The sequence below is a fragment of the Fomitopsis serialis genome (genome assembly GCF_022376445.1).
Source record: "Fomitopsis serialis strain Sig1Antser10 chromosome Unknown B0H18scaffold_184, whole genome shotgun sequence".
NCBI classification, from domain to species: domain Eukaryota; kingdom Fungi; phylum Basidiomycota; class Agaricomycetes; order Polyporales; family Fomitopsidaceae; genus Fomitopsis; species Fomitopsis serialis.
The window spans coordinates 1-19,592 of NW_025955144.1; the positions used below are offsets into that span (position 1 = coordinate 1).

A 19,592-nucleotide genomic window follows, 5' to 3' on the forward strand; every position below is an offset into this window, starting at 1 on the left:
ACACAGCGCGCTATCGCGCGCGATCACCTAAATGGCATGTCTTGAGTGGACATACATGTTGCACGTTGAGAGAATAGACGCTGGTCTACATACCATTTAGGTGATCGCGCGCGATCACCTTGACCATCATATGTGCACGCACCCCGGTCAGTCATGTCCAAACACCGCTCTCAAGGTGATCGCGCGTGGTCGCGCGCGATCACCTAAATGGCACAATTTGAACTGACATGTGCAGTACAGGTCCACTTAAATAGACGCCGATATAGGTGTGTCAAGGTGATCGCGCGCGATCGCGCACGATCACCTAAATGGTATGTATACCGGGTACACAATAGTAGTGTTTAGGTGATCGCGCGCGATCACCTTGAGGGTACCTTGTCAAGACACCTCCAGTATAGGGTTTAGGTGATCGCGCGCGGTCGCGCGCGATCACCTTGGAGGCATGTTTTTGTGCACATGCACCATACACACAGGGGAGAAATGTCAACACTTTCCTTATATGGTTATGACCATATATAGTAATTACTATATTGGGCACCATAACCCCACCCTAAGCCTGCCATGTTTACCGATAGTCACTATAATGCGCACATATTCGGATGCTGGTGTATACGTTTATACCCGTGAGTCTGGAGATCACACCTGTGTCGTCATCTTATATGTCGACGACTTGTTGCTCTTGGGTAACTCTAAGCCCTTCATTGATTCGGTCAAAGAGCGCTTGTCAAGTGAATACCAGATGACGGATTTGGGAGAAGTCCAACGTTTCCTAGGTCTTAGAATACGTCGAGAGCGTTCTACACGCAGGCTCTTCGTTGACCAGGAAGACTATGTTGAGACTGTCCTAGAGCGTTTTGGAATGAGCAACTGCAAAGTAGCTCGAACACCGTTGCCAGCAGGTGCAAACTTGCTGAGCAGTACTGAGACTGCTACCGAAGAGTTTAGGACGAAGTATCAGAGCATTATTGGCAGTATCATGTATGCCATGCTAGGTACTAGGCCTGATATCGCTTTTGTGGTCACGCGATTGGCCAAGTTTTCGTCCAACCCATCTAAAGAGCATATGCGTTTGGCATTCTACGTTCTGCGCTACTTGCAAGGAACTAAGAGTTTTGCGCTCTGTTATGATGGCGGCAGTAACTCTGGTCTGATTGCCTACTCAGACTCAGATTGGGCCGAAGACCGCGATGATAGGCATTCAACAAGCGGTTTCATCTTCATGATGGCCAATTGTGTCATTTCGTGGGCGTCGAGACGTCAGCCGACTGTTTCTCTGTCTTCAACTGAAGCAGAATACAAGGCCGCCTCAGACACTTGTCGTCAGATGGCTTGGCTTCGTCATTTCGGCGAGGAGCTTGGAGACAACATGTCCAGTCCCACTCCTCTTTGTTTAGACAACCACGGAAGCATATTCCTATCGGTGAATCCTGTTGTGGACCGCCGAACCAAGCATATAGAGATCAGGTATCACTATATACGCGAGTTCTACGAGCGTGGTGAAACTGAGATCTACTACGTCGCTAGCGAAGACCAGCTTGCTGACTGCTTGACGAAGAATGTTCCTCTCAATGCAATTGAGAAGTTCAGGTCGTCTTCTGGCATGCTTGTAGCATCTTGAACAAGTGGGAGTGTTGAACTTCGACTATTTTGGGTGTTACACTACGGGATAGGACTTATCCTTTACCCGTTATGGACTTATGTTCTTCGTTGCTACATATTACATACATTTTTTACGGACTTGATCCAGACCTGTAGCACATGATCTGTTCTAGACTTGTACGGAACATTCCACTACCTTCCAGTACTTTCCAGGATGTTCCAGCACGTTCCTTGATGACATCACTATGACATCACTATGATATCATGTTCTAGGACTGTCCAGATTCCCTTCCGGTCCTGTCCAGTCCTTTCCAGTATGTTCTATCCATGGTGCAATCATCGCATCATTACTCATTGCACCATTACGATGTCATGCTACTACGCTTACTGTACGATCATGTGATGGCTCTCTCATGTGTATATATACTGGGCTGGATGCCCCTGTAATGTAACGATCTCTCCTCTCATTCTACGCCTCCTGAGCCTTCCCCTCAGTAGTCTTGAGATCTGTTGTAAGTCCTCTATTCTTACAGTCCATTGTTTGCTTCTTTGTAGTCTTGCCTTCAGCTACGCCACACCACTCCTTGTTCAACATTTTGTATGGAGATAAGAAAAGATTGTTATGCCGCGCCACCCCCCAGAACCCTACAAGACCCCGGACTTTGCGTCAAGCCCCTCACACGTGAGGGGCTTGTGTCGAACCTACGGCTCGAGCCTCTGTCCGGCTACCCTCTCCATCCGTCAGAATCGCGTCCACAGACTTCCCGTGCGAGCCTTCGTGGTTCCGTCCTGGAAACGGGCGAGGTATCCTCCGGGTGCTTGGCTGGGTGCGCACGCACACTCGGCGCGACAAGCTTGACGTCGCGTAGCCGTTCGACCTCGAAATCTGAGTCATTGAGGCCGGGCGGGCTAACGAGCACGCAACGATTCCGTGCAGCTCGGTCTGCCGCTTGTAGGCCATCCGTTCGAGTGGTGGTGATGGAAGTCGCGTGGCCAGGGCGCGAGGAGGGCGACGTGAACGTGGATGATCGGAGAGACGGTGGGGCTGAGAGGTCACGCCCTGCTAGCGCGCAGATGGTCCCGAGTGCGGGTGGAGGGATCAGGCGCGAGGACGTGACCGGGCAAGCGAGTGAACGGGTGGCGAGGCGGTGGGCGCATCGAACGAGAACAGGGAGGCGATGGACGGGTGCGCAGGTTGTGGTCGTGGAGAGGACGAGTTCGGTGGCGCGTAGCTAGGAGGCCAGGGAGTAGATGGTGGGGGGTGAGGGACTGTGATACTCACCGGAGTCGTGCAGACTCTCCTCTCCTCTCTGCCAATCTCCGTGCTCCTCTCCTCGCCGTGTCCCGACCTTGCGCTAGTCGGGGCATCCTCAGGGTGTCTTGAAGCACGCGTCGACGCGTCCTGCGAGGTGCGGGATGCGCTGTTCGTCCGCCTGGCTAGCGGGGCCTCGTCTACGCCGCTTGTGCTTGCACGCGTCGGGACGGCTTGCTCGTTGGGCTTGCTGACGCCCAGAACGTGGGTCGCCCGTGTTGGTGGGACCTCCCGTCGGAGCCTTGACGTGTCGGACTCTCCTGATCAATACTAGTTTGAGGTAGTCAGACCGTCAATCATTCTTTAGGATTGTCGCTCGCAAACGTGCACAACCGCCGCGCCTCGTTCTCGTAGTAGCCAACTGTTCACCTCCGCGAGCCTTAGCTTCAATGCTCATGCTGTCTGACTCACAACGAGCAGCCCCGTCGTCGCTACCTCCTTGGCAGCCTTGCCTGAGCCAATGGATGACTAACAAACAGAATGATGTACTCACTTCGAAAGTATATCAGATTCATCCCGGGTGCCACAACGGCACGTCGTGGCGTCAGCACGTCGAGACTGACATAGAAGATCGCCGGACACGAGTCAGAAGGCGGCGATCTACACGAGTTGAGCGCGGATAGGTTGAAGATAGCCCCGAGGCAGCACTGCGGTCAGCTCGTGGCATGTCATTGTAACTGACAGAATGACGGGCTGCGGCAGCATCAGCGACTCCGGGTTTGATGATGATGGAGGGTCACCATGAAAGGTTCAGTATCTCAATCTATGTTGAATTCGTTACCGTTACAGGGCGAGTACTTGACCAATAGAGTCCACAGCCTGAGTGTTCCGTCTCGCTCAGACGCAACGGAAATGGCAAGGGTGGTAGGCGCGTCGCGTCCCTCGACGATGATGACATTGCATTTTCAGATCAGAGCGGCTCAGAGGCCGAGATGTACAGTACTGCGAGGTCGAGTAGACGTGAGCGGGTTCAAAGAGACCGAGTGCGAATGAGAGGACATACCGTTGTTGCCGCGGATGAACGCATCTCCATAGCGATTGGTGAGGATGCCGGCAACGTGTTCCTCGGTCTGCTCGAGGGCGATGTTCATGTACCCACCCAGGCACGAGAGAACGCCTGTGCGAATGGTCAGCGGACGCGGATTTGCGGCGGACGAATGGATGGGACGTACCGCGGTAGTCGACGCCAGACGTGAGACGGACTACGACGCGTTTGCCGACGACGCCCTTGAGGAAGTCGGTCGGCGAGCCCAGCGCAGCGGGCGGGGGTGGCGGCGGGGACGGCTCTGCGGGGGCGTGGGGCGGGCTGGGGTCGTCCGACATCGGGGACGGCGGCGAGGAGAGGAGACACGTGAGGAGACGCGGGGACGCGTCGATCGACGCGGGGAGGCGCCGGTGCTATTCACGGGTCGAGCGCGTTGGATGACGGCCGGGTCGTCCTTCGCACTCATCGTCGGCCGCTCCTGGCCGCAGTACATCGAAGCGCACAGCGCACCCCGGTCTCTGCGCGTTTGTCATCGCCTCTGCTCGCCATGCCCGACGCCCATATAACAACCCAGGCCGCCCCCGAGGGTCTCGCGCCCGAGCACGCCCCCTCGCCCGACGCCCCGGACGACCGTCACGCACGCGCCGACGACGACACTCCCCCGCACGAGCACGTTCACTTTGCAGAGTCAGCGCGTGTTGTGCCCGACCCACCGTCGACCGGGTCTGGCGACTCGGAGGGCGTGCCCCTAGTCCGTACGTGAGTCCCTCCTTCTCCTGCGATGTCCCCGCCGTCTCTACCTCCCCTTTCTCAATATGCCGACGTCATCGACATCAGCTGGAGGCAGAACCTCCGTTACGACCCCCGCCTCGGCGATGAAGATGAAGACCAGACCGCTTATGGCTCCTACCACGGCCCCCACGACACCCCGCCCCTCCGCCATGTCCGGATTGAGACACCCTCCTGGGGCCCGGCAGGCTCGCAGGGTAGATCCTCGCCCACCGAGACCGAAAAGCAGCCTCAGCAGCACGAAACCCAGTCTTTCGGGCACTTCATGAACACGCTTCTCAAGACTGCTGTCAAGTACTTCCCCCTCGACCTCGCCTGGATCCCCGCAAACTTCTCCTGGCCCAAGATCAAGCCCGTCATCCGTAGCTCCATCATGGCCTTCATTTCAATCATCTTCATGGTCCTAAGCTCTGTCGAGGGTGTCACCGGCCAGGTGAGTCCGCTGTATCCAATCCATGTATAGGCTGACGAGCCTTCCGTTTCAGGCCACATTCCTCCTACTCATTGGTACGCCGCAATCTTCTCATGTCTAACCCATCTCTCATTTCAAGACCAGCCGCGTTCCTCGACCCACCCAGCGATCCTCTTATCTCCGTCCTCGAGCGCGAACTCATACTCGCTCTCTTCGTCACCATCGGTTGGGCGTAAGTCTCTCTCTCTTCACCCACACCTCCCCGCTTATGCCTTCACAGATGGTCCGCTCTAGGAATCTTCTTTGCTCACCTCGCCCGCGGCCATACTGACTATAACGCTACCCTGACGGATGTGCTCTCCGGACAGTACATCGAGGCGGGACCGACGGTTATCTGCGCCGTATGGGTATTCTTCGGCGTCACCTTCTTCCTCTTCATCAAGGTCAAGAAGGGTCCCGGCCCTTACCTCGTTCCATCCGTCTTTGGTGCCATCACCATCGACATCTCTTTCGTTACAGCTGTCCTCTTTCCGTATCCCTATTACACGATCAGTCAGACGATTGTCCTCCCCCTCGTGCTCCATGCAGGCCTCTGTGTCGTGGCGAGCGCAACAATCTTCCCGAGCACTATCACAGCGCAGTACGCGGCTGCCCTTGCGCGCACGATAGAGCCACTCGAAGCTGCACTTCGTGAACACCGCGCCGTACTGAAACTCGCCCCCTCCGGCTCCGAGTTTCCCGCTGCCGTACAGAAGATCGGCGGCCTCGTCACCAAGGCGGAGGGCGGACTCGGTCCTGCGGCGGCCGCTCTGCGCCTCGTCAAGAACGACATCGTCTGGGGACGGTTCGCTCCGGCGGATATCGGGCGCATGCAGGAGTTCGGGCGACGTCTCGTCGTGCGCGCGAACGGTCTAGGTATCTTCTTCACGCTCATCGAACCGACGCGCGAACGCTTCCCCGTCACGCCTCTTCCTAGCAGACCGAGCACACCCTCCATGACGCCAGTCATGTCCCGCCAACATTCGTTCACGCACCCCGGTAGCCCCGTGCTTGGGCCCAACTCGCCCGGTCCACGATCAGACCCGGACTCCGCGGGCTGGGGTCGCAGCCCGCCGCCTTCTCGTCCCGAGAGTCCCGCCCTCGGTGCGGCTGATTCGAAGGAACGCGGACGGCTTCGACACCGCAACGGCCGGTCGAAGACAAACCCAAATGGGTCGATGTCCTCTCTTCGGCTGACCATCAGCCGGCACCTCCACCTCCGCCTGCGCAAGCCCGAGCACGAAGAAGAAAGCCAGAACGAACGGCTGCATTTCTCCCTCCTCCACCTCGCTCACAACCTATCTGTGCCGTCTGCGACTACGCCCGTCGGCGAGACGGCTGTGGCGGTGTTCGAGAGCCAGCGGTACCTCGCGCTTGAGGCAACGCGGCTGAGCCACCCGGACAGCCCCGAGGCGACGGAGACTTTCGTCTACCTGCTCGGCCTCGGCTGCGACGAGCTGCTGGGCGTGTGCGCGGATGCGGTGGGCGAGGCGAGGGGGTGGGTCGCTGGCGCGCGGAGCGGGTGGTTCGAGGGGAAGAGCAGTGCAGAGCAGAGGAGGGCGGAGAGGGTGGGGAGGATGGCGGATGTGAGGTATAAGGTGGACAGCGCGTTGAGTAGGTTTAGGAAGGAGTATAGGTGCGTCGGGATGCTGAAGAGACTCGCCCGTGTTACTGACGAGCGGCCCATGCGTAGGCACAAGGTGCTCGATCCGTACCGGTCGGCGTTCGATCCCAGCCATGTCGGTTCGCCTGGTGTGGACGCGACGTCCGAGCCACCGCCACATCGATACCTCTTCCATTGCTATGTGTATCAATACCACCTTATCCAGTTCACCACGGTGGTTATCGAAATGGTGCGTCACTCATTGAGCTCCGGGTCCGTGCATTGCTGATTGGTATTTCTAAAGATCGACGCGATCATGTCTCTCGAGGAGAACAAGAAAAGGCCGCGTCTATGGGGGCCGTTCATGCCAGTGAACGTCAAGAAAGTTTCTTGTCGTGGGGTGGGAGCCAGTACGACGCGACGGTCGAACTGGAGGGTAACGACGACGAGGATCCAGGTAATGTACCTCGAAGGAGTGATATGGTTCCTCCATACTGACACGCGTATCTATTCGGTTTCTAGACGCAATACCCGGTATGCAAACAGACTGGGACGAGGATCTCGGCCAGCCATCTCGCAGAGATCCCGACGCGCTCCCGCCGCACACTCCCTTGGAGCACATCATGTCCTGGTTCCACACTCTACTGATGGGGCTCACTGGCGGCAACATGCTCTTCGCGCTGAAGGCGGGCACGCTCACCGTCCTCCTGTGCATCCCGAACTTCCTCAAACACACGGCCCACTTCGCGTACGAGGAGCGGTTCGTCTGGGGCATTTTCATGGGACAGCTAACTCTAGCACGATTCAGAGGCGACACGACGTTCGCGCTATTCGCCCGTCTTCTTTGTACGTTTCTCGGCGGCGTCACGGGTATGGTAGTCTGGTACATCGCCGCGCAAAAGGGGATCGGCAACGCCTATGGTTACACCGCCGCCGTCGCTTTCTGCATGCCGTTCTTCTACTACGGACGACTCTACTGGCCGGGTCCGCCGATGAGCAACATCATCTTCTTCGTCACAGCCTGCCTGGTGCTCGGTTTCTCGTGGCAGAATGCGCACTTCGCTGCGATCTTTCACTTCTACGGCTGGGCACTCGCGTGGCGGCGGTTCGTGATCGTCTGCGCGGGCGTCACGGCCGCGTTCATCTTCAGTTTGCTCCCGCCGAGTACGACGCTGCGCAAGTACCAGCGGACGATGCTGAGCACGACCACGGCGGAGCTGGGGAGTATCTACTGCTCAATCGTCAGTTTTGCGAACACGAGAGGACGGCATGAAGTCAATCGCGGCGAGATCGTGCAGGCGCTGATCGCTATTCGCATGAAGCTCAAGCGGTCAGTGGTGCTGAAGACGAACATTATCTACGAGGTACGACTTTGATTCATTGTCTGTTTTCCTGAAGATTCAATGCCGACGTCACGTCTAGTTCTCTCTGCGAGGCAAGTGGCCAGCGCAACGGTACCAGCGTATCTTGGAGCTGCAAATGTGAGTAGACGACACGCATCTGTCGTTGTGTTCCTTTATCTAACTGACTGGTAACGTAGGCAGATTGCTTTTTTACTTTCGCATCTGATGTCCGTCGTCGAACACCTCGATCCGGCGTGGTCACGCGCTTTCCTCCGACGTACTCGTCTGCTCGATGCGGATTTTCAAGGAGACGTACTTGCTGTGATCTGTGAGTATAATAACACTGTTTGTGGTGTGGGCACTTACTTCTCATGTGTTAGGCATGATATCGACTGCACTTCGTACCGGAACGCCTCTGCCGCAAGTTACGCCGTGCCCCCTCGTTGACCGCTTCATGGTCTACACGCACGGTCTGAACATCATCCGGCAAGAAGCGGACGATGACTACGGCTTGCCGCGGACTATGACGATCGATACTTTGGAAAACGAGCAGTATCTGTGAGTCGTGGCCCCCTTCTTCATCGTGGATGAGAGGTTTGCTTACGTTCATGGATAGATCGTTTGCGGTCGGTGTGACCACCGCGTTCGGTATCATCCTCCGCCTCGACAAGCTGATGGTGGCCGCGAAGGAGCTCGTCGGCGAGCAGTACCATATCCACGGGATCGGTATCCCTGCGGAGGCGAGGACCTTCATGGAAAATACGCCAACGGACAAGATCGGGAAGGAAAACTAATATGCATACCTAAACGTTACGCTGCAACAGGGAACTCGACGCATTTATTGGAACTTGTAGGATAGCCCTAGAGGTCGGCGCATTCAGTCACTTTTAGCATTGAGATACGGTACAGGATAGCAATGGAATACTATAGGACACGCGCTACCGCTAGTACGCATAATGTAGTAGTACTGTCTATGAATATACATACCTCAGTACCTCTGAGCAAGAGCCTCGAAATTAGGTCGCAACTTGAAGTCGGCGACAAGATGGTTGGACACACGGTCACGCGCGTCGGGGGCCCAGATTGTCGCGTCGACGCGTGAGATCATATTGTCCTACTCGCTCTACGCTGTCATGCTCGCTCGTCGCGGTACCCACCTCCTCGCACGCTCGTCTAACCTACCTCGACGTACCCTTTCCACTACTCGTTCCCGCTCAGCCGTCTACATCCTTCCTGTCGATCCTCAGTCTCCTTCCTCTCCCGTCACTGACGTCGATGCTGCAGCGCTCTGGAACTCTGCACCCGCTCCGAAAGACAAGAAGGCCGCCAAGGCAGGGACTACCCGCATCTTCTACGACACTCCGAATGGCGGGAAGGGCAAAGATATCACGGCGCTGACCAGCCTTGGAGACAAGTGGACGTCCAAGTCCGACGAGCAGAAAAGGGAGGTCGTTCGACGGGCAGTCGGGAGTGCCATCAAGGCTGTCAAGGCACTCGGTGATGGAGTAGACGGGGAGACGGTACTCGTCGATGCGAGTGCGGACCCACATGCTGCCGGTTAGCTCCTTCACTTACGTCCAGCCTGCTGACTCACAGTGACGACTGAACGCAGCCGTTGCCGCCAATCTGGCTCTCTATGACTTTACACTCAAGACGAAACCTCAATCGCACTTCGATCCGCGCAATACCGGTTCTCTACCAGAGAGACTGGAGCTTCGGTCACTCTCGGAGAGCGATGCGAAGGCATGGAGCGACGGTGTCGTGTACGCGCGTGCTCAGAACCTTGCAAGGACGGTACGTAGCAGATCTCTTGACTATCGAAAGCCATGCTAAGCTTGGCTCATTTCTGGTTAGTTATCCGAGCTGCCGGGCAACATGATGACACCTACGGTGAGTTTCCCGTCTATTCCCATCATACCTACCCAGGATAATGCGCTCTCCTTGAGTTTGACCATTCCGCCGAGCATGCCGTGCATGCTGTCGATGGTCAGCTCAATCTCGGATGTCGTACGCTGTTTCGGAATCTTCACGCCACGAGCTCGGAATATATTTCCTTTGACCGTGCAGTGGGGCAGGAGTCCGCGCAACTTCTGTATCGTACAGACGTAACGCGGCCTCCGTTGTAGCGCGGACCGTGGCTTCTGAGTACTCGCCATCTGATTAACGATGTTATTGCAGGCTTTTACGGAACGCGTGCAGGCCGAATTCGCGGGTCTTCCGAACGTCGACATATTTGCACGCGATCAAGGTTTGAGCTGTCCCATGTCTCCTCATAACCTCTTGACTGAACCACGGCAGAGTGGGCTGCTGAGAAGGGCATGGTAAGTAGTGCTTCGAAACATCGCACAACGATGATCTAAATGTTTGACGGCCTGTGGCTACCTGGAATGCTGCTGCGCTACTAGCGTACATTCCTGTCGGTCGCAAAAGGTTCGTCGGAACCGTGCAAGTTCCTTGAGATGTAGGTATACCTATTTAATGTCTTACACATAGCTGGTGTAATGTTTAATCTATTCCAAGCCATTACAGGGGCGCCGCAAGCGATGTGCAGCCGCTGTTGTTCGTCGGGAAGGGTGTGACCTTCGACACAGGAGGAATATCAATAAAGCCAGCTGGCGTACGTGCTGCTTCAAATATTTGTCTCTATAGCTTCGCAATTGACATCGTCTTATAGGGCATGGAGCTCATGCGCGGAGACATGGGTAAGCCAATGGGAGTCGATCCGTGCGCATAGGCACTAAGATGCTGACGACGCAGGCGGGGCGGCTGCGGTTTGTTCTGCCGCGCTTGCTGTTGCTCAGCTTAAGCTTCCGTATGTCCACAGCTTCTCCTAATGGCAATTGAACCTGCTAACACTGAGCGGAAGAGTCAACCTGGTTGTTCTCTGCCCTCTCACGGAGAATATGCCTGGTCCGGGTGCAAACAAACCTGGCGATATGTATGTCTCCGATGAATGTCGTCTATGGCATGTGTTGAACGTAGGTGCCTCACAGTGTATATGCAATGAATGGGAAATCCATCCAGATCGACAACACGGATGCGGAAGGCAGGCTAGTCCTCGCGGGTGCGTTCCGTGTGGCCTTATGTACCGTTTACAGCTGAAAACGATTTCAGACGCATTGTACTATGGCACGTCAACATACCAGCCGCATTCAGTTGTAGACGTTGCAACGCTCACTGGGTGAGTCAGGATGCTTACATACTACATTTCTGCACTCACGATGCTTTGGCGGACAGGGCAATGATGATTGCGCTTGGTGAGGTCTATACGGGGGTTTTCACGGTACGCACGCGCCGTGTTTATGTGTCGCTTTGTAAAGCTGATCCTTGTCGTGGTGTCTGCGTGCAAAACCATAGAACTCCGACACGTTATGGCAAGACCTCGAGAAAGCGGGAAAGGTAGAACATGACCTCTTCTGGCGGATGCCTCTCTCGGATGCCTACGCGCCGCAGATCACTAGCTCGAACGCCGACTTGTGCAATGTGAGTATACTCGTATCCACCCTGGCACGCAGCAGCCACGCTTGAATGACCTGCATCACTGATCGATCCTCGATATCTGCAGATCGGAGGACGATCCGCAGGTAGCTGCACGGCTGCACTATTCCTGAAGTCCTTCGTCGCAGGTGTCGAGTCGTCGGAAGAGAGTGACAGCGAGCCAGGAGTGCGGTGGGCGCATTTGGATATTGCCGGCACGATGGAGGTGAGTACTACGTCGTAGAACCGGCGCTGAAACTAATACTAGTTCGTGACAGAGTGCCCGAGGAAACGACTACCAAGGAAAAGGCCTCACGGGCCGACCAACAAGGTGGGTACATTGATGCATCCATCATGACGAATGACACTGAGACTGTCTGCGAACAGAGCGCTGATCGAGCTCGTAAAGCAGTCTGCCATTGCATAACGCCCTTTCCAAGCAGACACCGCGTGGCGCCTTGCATAAACGAAGTATCTACGTACTACATGTGCTCTTCAATACACCCTTGGCAGCTTGCGAACCATCCTTGGAATGCGAACATTGCCGAGGACAGCCATAGTCGCACCGTACGGGTGGATTGTCCACGTTTGTACAGCGTTATTTCATACTGAATGGCTGGGCCTGACTAAGTAAACCCTCTGCGATCGAACGAGGTAGACGAGGCACCGCGTTGTCTGCGAGCGCGCCCAGATGTTCCTAATCAGTTGAAGTATAGCAGTCTGCATGCTTTTGTTATATACAAGACATCTCGACGCGAAGTGGGAGCGCTCGGATACGGTGATATACAGCAAAGGACATGCGAAATGATATGGAGCATGAGTGTGTAACAGTAACTTCGTAGCTGCCTGATGATATATAGTGCAAAGTATGATGGGACGATCAGTGTCAACCTTCCTGTAGCAATTCGGGATCGAATCTGTGTACTGTCCGTATAGCCTCCGAGTCTTTACGCGCAAACACAAGCTGCAAATTGTCGCACATCATGAGCACATACTGCAGACAGCAACAGGGCGATACGGACCATGTATGGATTGGCGGTAGAGCCAGTCGTATCCGCCAGGACCTCCTCTTTCGATACAACGGTGACGTCCGAGTCATTATACTTGAACCATTGATCGGGGTTCTCCGGCAGGTTGCGAGAATAGAAAAAGTAATGTCCCCATGAAGGCGACGACCCACGGTGGATGAACACAGAAGTGAGTTCGTAAGCTGCTGTAGTGTCGTCCTTCCAGATATCCTCGATCTTTGTCTTCAGTCCTGCTGCATTACTGCGCTCGTCATCGAGCCGCTGCGTCACGAACTCCTGCTCCTTGCGTAACTCGGAGACGAGATCCTCTGTTGCCTCAGGGATTGGCATAGGCGTAGCCAAAAAGTCGGCAGTCGCGCTCAGCGCGGGGGCAAAAGGCGCATGCTGTTGTATCATACATTCAGTATCAATAAGGGCCGACAAAGGACAGACGCCTTACTTTGTCTTGTGTTAGCCTCTGTATCCGCTCACGATTCGCAGTAAGTTCTGCTTGGATGGCTTTCGACTGCGCTTTCTTGGACATGTCTGCGCTGTCAAGGAACCTGTCCACATACAGCATTTCTCCGAACTTCACGTATGCTTGCGACTTGTACGCCTGTTGTGTCTCCCTGTCGAACTGGACTCGCTATTCTCGAGCCATTTGAGTCGTGCTCTTTCTCTGATAGAGAGGTTACTTACTTGCAGTTGTATCTGCAGTAACGGAGGAAGATCGACCAGCGACACTTCCATTCGCTTCTTCACACCGTCAAATTCGACTACGTCGTCAAAATATCGCGCGAGCCCATCGTACAAATCAAACCCTTCGTCTGAGACGTTGACGTGGAGCTGAGAAAATAAGTCTTCCTTCTCGTGGATGGAAGACTTGTGCCGCATATCGTCCGTGCTCGATAGAGGTGTAAGTCGCTGCCTCTTTTTTCCGAAGAACAATCTGATACAGGTCGTCAACGATCGTCGTGCGTGGTTCAGAATGAACGTACCTCTTAACGATACTGGTCTTGTCGTCCTCTGCTCCGACCATCTCCTGGAATCAAGCAATGCCGTTTCGATTTGGAAGATGCAGTTGTCCATACATTCTGACACGTCATGTTGACGACCTATAAAACATTCAATATTTGTTAGAAGACGCAGGGAACTAAACGTACCAACATCATGACGGAGTCATCGGTTGGTCGAGGTCTCTTGGGTAGTGGAGGAGGTACCTTAGAACTCTCGTTATCAGGAAGATCCGGCACGTCGGACTGATCGACGTCGGTGTCCATCTGCAGCTTGGACGATGAGGCAACGGCCTCGGCGACAGCAGTGAAATGGCCGTCGTTCTCCTTCGCTGTTTCGTGCGGAGAGGATCGCATATCGACGTCCATTTCATCTGAACCACGATGCCTCTTACCGAGTACACTTTCAGTCGGGCTCGCAAGTGGCGACGGAGACGGCGGGTCGTATGCCGATCGCGACGGTACGTCTTCAACAAGTGTCGCATCCGTGTCGTTTGAACCTTCCGTTCCGGGTCGACTGATGTCGTCTTCCTCCTCATCCTGCGAAGTCACCAATGCCAACTTCGCCAGGTCGATAGACGGAGTGACAGCTGGAATGTCGCAGTACTCCAGGTTCCAGAAGAGGCTGGCCAATTGTCGGACGACTACGCAACGTTGTAAGCGAGTTGCGAGGGGCGACATTTGAACGAAAGCGTACATTTCTTAGAACGCGATATCTCTCGTCTTGTGACTAGTCTCCCACCGACGCGATGCCGTTTGAGGTCATCGTCAGTGAACTTGCTATCGTCTATCATCTTTTCATCGCCCGCGTCGGCAAACGGGGTGATAGCTTCGCGCAAGTCCCTGATCGTGTAGAGATACTGAACACACCGCGTAAGTTCGGTTCTCAGCCAAAACGAACGTATGCTTACCTGCAGTAAGGAATTCAAATAGCAGGTGTTGCCCAACTGGTTTAAACCTCGCGGCATCCCCGGGCTGCTGCTCTGGGTTGCGTCGCCAGCTACGCAGCGTTAGAAAGGACGCGCGTGTAGAGAAGGAGCGTACTTACGATCCGTTCCAGTCTCCATGAACTTCCGTAGCCTATCACTGTTCGTAAACTCGGCGATTACAGACAGCGCCTCCTTCATCTTATCCATCTGACTCGGTTGGTCCTCTACCTATTCAGACATTTAGTCGTTTCCCGCAGGCGAGACAGTCACTAAAATTAGCCGTACATACCCGCATTGCGTAGATCGTGAGCAACATGGTCTCGTCCATGTCCTTCGGTACTTCCAGCGTCGCATACGCAGTCTCCGGGCTCATCACACTGCCCTTTTCCTGATTCCACGCAGAGTCGACAGTCTGACTATTCCTAGCGTCGGCAATGATCTTGAGTGCGTCATTGAGCCTCATCCGCATCTCCCCACCCTTGACCGGGTCGGCCCACGTTCGTCTTCTCGCATTGCGCCATGCGTCCAGAATGAACTTGTCGTCGATCTCACCATCGAACTCGACGCCAAGCTCACCGTCCTTGCCGAAGCCCAAGAGGGCAATGGAGTCGCGGAGGTCGTCGAACGTGTACCGATGGCGTTTGCGCTCGTCGTGGATCAACTGCTGGAGTTCCGGCGAAGCTTCGCCGACATTCGCAAGCATTTGGACAATCTGGCAAAATTGTGTGAAGTACAGCGGCGTCCGCAGAGGGTCGCAGCGGCACTGCGCCTGATACGCGAAGCCCAGCAGCTCTATACGAAATGAGCACTATGAAGACTACTTGTTTTCGTCAACCTACCCCATGAATACGAAGACGGCGTCATGCCGAGAGTTTCCACGCATTGTTCAAGATATCCAGGTTCACAAGAGCGTTAGGCAATAACCCTCGCGGAACTAGACTGGTGTCAGTATCGGTTAACAGACAAAAAAACACTGCTTGCGTACTCTGCTTGACATGAGCGCCGATTTCCTCTTGGTACATCTCCCGGACCTCCGTAGCATCTACGCAAATCACCTGCGAGGAATAGTTGCCAAGATCTCCTTCTGTAACGTGCGTTATTACAATACACGACGCTATGCAGCGAGATACGCACTTGATTTTCGGTAGATAGCCAACCAGGCTGATATCTCTACCCACGCACGTAACAGCTTCACCCGTAGGTGCTTTCCCTCAGGAGTCGCGGGATCGATGTTCGGAGGCAGTAAGCCAAGTTCTTCCGCGGTCGAGGAGTTATCGGCGATAGTTGTTGTTGTCTTCTTAATAGCATTGATAGGAAAACCTAGAACCTCGAATATCTTGCGACTTGAGGGGTGTCAGTACGTGCCAAGCACATACTCATGGATGCTTACACGGTACTGTTCCAGCCAAGTTTGTGCTGAAAGCGAGGACGGGTGACGGGCAGCGAACGCTGCTCGTCTTTCCATAGACGGTTCTCGAGGATGCTGGACGAGGTAAGCGATTGTCACCGTGTGTATGTGAAGCGGACGCACGTCAACATCGTCTCCCAGCCTGCCATCACGCTCCCCTTGGGTGTTCGATCGGGAGGAGGGTGGCTCCACCTGTCATAGATGAAGGCCTGATGGACGTCGTGAGGGATGACGCCGGGGAGGACGTCGGACACCATGCAATACTTGTTGCATTGGCAGCAGAGATACAGATCGAGGAGTGTCTCTTCTCGCGCTCGAACGGCGTGCTTAGATACCGCGAGTCGACGGCACCTCATAGCGGTGCCAATGGTGCGTAGCATTCACTTGCCCGAACGGTTGCTCGCCGTCGCCGATGCACGAGGTAGTAACTTTGCGCCGCGTAGCGTCTGGTAGATTCTCGACGCTGCGCGCGAGAGGCGGGAGGACAGAAGATGAGCCCCAGAGGATTAAGATCCATCCATTGTGCTCGGCACAGTAGTAGGAGCGCGCGTGAGGTATAGCCGTCCGTGCTTCCTCCTGCGACGGCGCAAGCTGGGCGCTGTCAGGAGTGGTAGAGGGTAGGCGAGCCATGATATTCACAGAGTAAAGAGCATGTTCTGGGTCGTGAATTTCGTCCGCAAGTAAAGGAGGCAGCATACCCGGTCCAGGCCTGGGCTTCGATTCGTGCACAGCGGGATTGTACCAATTGAGCTCTTGGAAATCGTCGCGGCCGTCAATGGCTATCTTGTGCGAGCCAGCAGATTCTGACCACATATGACCAGACCATTGCGGCCCCCAATCCCCGTACGATGACTGGTCCGTCGACCATCCTTGTGTGGCATCCTGATACACCTCCGGCTGGCTAGAGGCAAGGCTATCTTCTACGACCTCTGGCTCACGATATGGCGATGTTGTTGGCGCAATGTAGCCTGTTCGCGATGATCCAGGTCTTCGGATCCGTAGAATTTCGATGAGGAGACGGGTGTGGTCAAGGATGCGTCCATGGCGTTCGGTTGCTGAAAGTACTTCGATTGGGATCGCTTGGTGGATGGGGATGGAGGCCGGGCAGTTTGGGCATCTTCCGGCCTTTCAGGCGTCTGAGGCTCGTTTGTCATGTTCGGCAGGTCAAGAAGACAATGGCCACGACGAGCGCGGGCGATGGGAGAGAGTGGAAGAGGACGAGCAGGAGCCTGAGCAGGCGAACGCGTCGCGCAGCTTGCCACTGCAATGCGAGCGCTCTTGGTCACACCTCCATATTGCCTTTCTTAGAATGCCCGACCCATGGCCGCTTATACTGAACGCTCCGCGCGATCGTCACTCTAGATCGCGGCTAAGTTGCCAAATAGAAATGTTCAAGCCCGTTGGAACTTGAAGCGATCTTCTAGCTCTCCAAACAAAATACATGAATTTCCATCACATTTTGATTGGTTGAGAATGAAATATTCGTACCGTTTACGAGCCTTGTATGGACTGTGAAAGTTCCTTCACATTGATGATTCATCGTCAGCATGATAAACAGTACTGAACTCACTACGGACTGGGGGAGTAAGTAGTCCGGATGCTTGCTTTCACTCACTGACAAATAGAACGACGACAATGACACAGATACCCTAGAGCTCAATAAGCTTTGGATTTTACTCGGGAGAGGGAATGTCACGAATATGTGTCTAGATCTATCATCTCCTTCATACTACTATGTGTTCGCCATGACGCCATCCATTTATCGGACGTAAACCCCTTCACAAACAGCCAATCAATCTAGCACAGGCGAAAACTCAGGCGACCTGGCAATATTAACGGGAACAATGGGCTTGGGCTGGCCTTCTCACGTGACTCATGCTGGCCATCATCTACAGAACAGTGCATCGACATCCTTATGCGATCCGGAATTACAGAGCAACGTAAGCAACTGGACAGCGACGATAGCAATTCGAAAGGGCAGCGACACAACGAGTGACATTGTGGTGTACAGACCCGGCATTCCTTGACAGTCCGAGCATAGACCTGCCAAAGTCCATACAGTCATACGCCTAAACGAAAGGCCAGTCGTCGGGGTCTATAGAAATGCCCTGCTTAGATACAATAGCCTGTTAGCTCGAGATGAACACTCACCGCTCAGGAGATGGAGTAGCTCGATGAGCCACAACGGGTACATCGAAAGCGCCTGGCGCAATCGCATCTATCATACGCACAGTGCGATACAATAGCGTTGAGCAAGACGAAGTAGTGTCCAGGGAAATATCGTGGAAACACTCACTTCGCGTTGCCACTGGCGTCGCAGACGGTAAGAGTACGGGTGATACCGTGGGGACAGCGTAGTGGACAACCGTTGTGCCTTCGGCATTTTTGGATGTGCGATGAGACGTCGTTTTGCTTTGCTAGTCCTGCGTCGTGCTCCGGCGGTCATCTTGTACTTAACCAGGTTCGGCGGAGTGTCGTAAACGTGTCTTCTGGAGCTTCGTCTTCGTGAGGAGACCATGAGGCAGAATCTCGCGGGTTGTCAGCGCCGTAATTCGCGTCCGTATGCACGCTTACACGTATGAGTGAGGCATGCAGCATGAAAATCAATAAGGAAGGGTTCGAGGGGTAACGCTCACCGGCTGTAGCCGTTGTTTTTGGAGGCGTGGTCCGCGAAAGGGACACGCGAACAACTTGAAGACCAAGACAAATACCACGATGATAACATTCAGGAGCTTCTGCAGTAAGCGAGTCAGTTAAAGCAGCTATCGACATTGTCAGTGGATTATACCGTGCAGAAGGAAATCGACTCAATTGGCCGCAATTTCCCGTCTCGCCTAAGAGACGGTGAGTTCGATCGGAATGGTAGGCACTGGAAGTTTGATGGGGCAGGCCTTCGTGCGCAGATAATGACCCATCTTGACGTGGAAAAGCCCGTCGTTCGCTTAGCGGGCACGATCTATCGTGAACGCGAACATCGCAGAGCGGCGGCAACAAATGTCACAGCCAACTATCTATAAGACGAGTTCAGTATGAAAGCGAGATGTGTGATGAGTGTATGTTTACCAATGTCCGAGTACCGACTGAATAACTCGAGGCTCTGTCAGTGTGGCGCTCGCAACCCACGGGCCTTGAAATGATTATCTTTATGTAAGTCGAAAGGCGGTCGCATTGTGTCTGTCAGTCATGATGTAAAAATGAGCCTAAAACCTGGTCGGCTTACCACTGTGGTTGTGGTCTGACACCTGCATACACCACGTGTCCGCCTGGGACCCTGGTAGCATAGTTGCCATGAGGCAAGTGAAGTCAGAGAAGCTTGTAAGGCTGAACTCACCTCTGTGCATGCAAGGCAAACCCTTCTCCGAGTCGCAACCCTCCACTGCTGGCCCCGTCCACGATGCCATAACAATGGAATGCGGCATAGAATCGAGAGAACCCAAGACCGCCTCCCGCCGCTGCCGGAACGTCCGCAGAATGCATGCATGGTGCGTGCATTCGGCTTCCTGGCAGCGGCACATCTGTACGATGCCGTTTGACGACAAAAATCGGGTATCGATTTCCATTGAGCCGTCTACCCGAATCTACTATTATGTCTTATCAGTGCAAGCTCGACACTCCAAGCAATTGAAAAGTCGCAACGCTTCGCCGAAACAACGCAGTGCAAGTAGAAATCGGAAGA

The 19,592-nt window shown here is 54.6% G+C and overlaps 5 protein-coding genes across 5 annotated transcripts; 3 read left to right on the plus strand and 2 right to left on the minus strand.

Annotated features, from left to right (window-relative positions):
* Window positions 1–2,060: 2,060 nt before the first annotated feature.
* B0H18DRAFT_164797 (uncharacterized protein) lies at window positions 2,061–3,019 on the plus strand. The gene has a single exon (XM_048036943.1). It carries the CDS (start codon window positions 2,200–2,202, stop codon window positions 2,833–2,835), a length of 636 nt encoding a protein of 211 aa, XP_047886046.1. The 5' UTR covers window positions 2,061–2,199; the 3' UTR covers window positions 2,836–3,019.
* Window positions 3,020–3,623: 604 nt separating this feature from the next.
* On the minus strand, window positions 3,624–4,246 carry B0H18DRAFT_164795 (uncharacterized protein). Its single transcript, XM_048036942.1, has 3 exons — window positions 4,084–4,246; window positions 3,915–4,028; window positions 3,624–3,853 (listed from the first exon to the last, which is right to left on the minus strand). Exons 1-3 carry the CDS (start codon window positions 4,232–4,234, stop codon window positions 3,822–3,824), a joined length of 297 nt encoding a protein of 98 aa, XP_047886047.1. The 5' UTR covers window positions 4,235–4,246; the 3' UTR covers window positions 3,624–3,821.
* Window positions 4,247–4,677: 431 nt separating this feature from the next.
* Window positions 4,678–8,876, plus strand: B0H18DRAFT_1088015 (uncharacterized protein; the record flags this gene model as incomplete). Its single annotated transcript, XM_048032222.1, has 10 exons — window positions 4,678–5,122; window positions 5,242–5,329; window positions 5,378–6,989; window positions 7,044–7,115; window positions 7,151–7,196; window positions 7,262–8,103; window positions 8,162–8,220; window positions 8,280–8,410; window positions 8,463–8,640; window positions 8,699–8,876. The coding sequence occupies 10 exons, from the start codon at window positions 4,678–4,680 to the stop codon at window positions 8,874–8,876; spliced, it is 3,651 nt and encodes a 1,216-aa protein (XP_047886048.1).
* Window positions 8,877–9,209: 333 nt separating this feature from the next.
* Window positions 9,210–12,247, plus strand: B0H18DRAFT_1047989 (leucine aminopeptidase). Its single transcript, XM_048030860.1, has 17 exons — window positions 9,210–9,639; window positions 9,695–9,876; window positions 9,937–9,972; window positions 10,261–10,330; window positions 10,381–10,403; window positions 10,488–10,543; window positions 10,603–10,699; window positions 10,757–10,784; window positions 10,840–10,894; window positions 10,949–11,020; window positions 11,076–11,146; window positions 11,197–11,263; window positions 11,320–11,365; window positions 11,440–11,565; window positions 11,648–11,785; window positions 11,838–11,890; window positions 11,947–12,247. Exons 1-17 carry the CDS (start codon window positions 9,216–9,218, stop codon window positions 11,984–11,986), a joined length of 1,584 nt encoding a protein of 527 aa, XP_047886049.1. The 5' UTR covers window positions 9,210–9,215; the 3' UTR covers window positions 11,987–12,247.
* On the minus strand, window positions 12,244–17,135 carry B0H18DRAFT_1047995 (uncharacterized protein). Its single transcript, XM_048030861.1, has 17 exons — window positions 16,982–17,135; window positions 16,268–16,904; window positions 16,040–16,218; window positions 15,899–15,991; window positions 15,643–15,851; window positions 15,449–15,592; window positions 14,798–15,300; window positions 14,628–14,736; window positions 14,491–14,579; window positions 14,277–14,439; window positions 13,726–14,223; window positions 13,603–13,681; window positions 13,565–13,576; window positions 13,266–13,515; window positions 13,027–13,212; window positions 12,582–12,971; window positions 12,244–12,523 (listed from the first exon to the last, which is right to left on the minus strand). Exons 1-17 carry the CDS (start codon window positions 17,068–17,070, stop codon window positions 12,446–12,448), a joined length of 3,708 nt encoding a protein of 1,235 aa, XP_047886050.1. The 5' UTR covers window positions 17,071–17,135; the 3' UTR covers window positions 12,244–12,445.
* Between the last annotated feature and the right edge of the window lie 2,457 nt (window positions 17,136–19,592).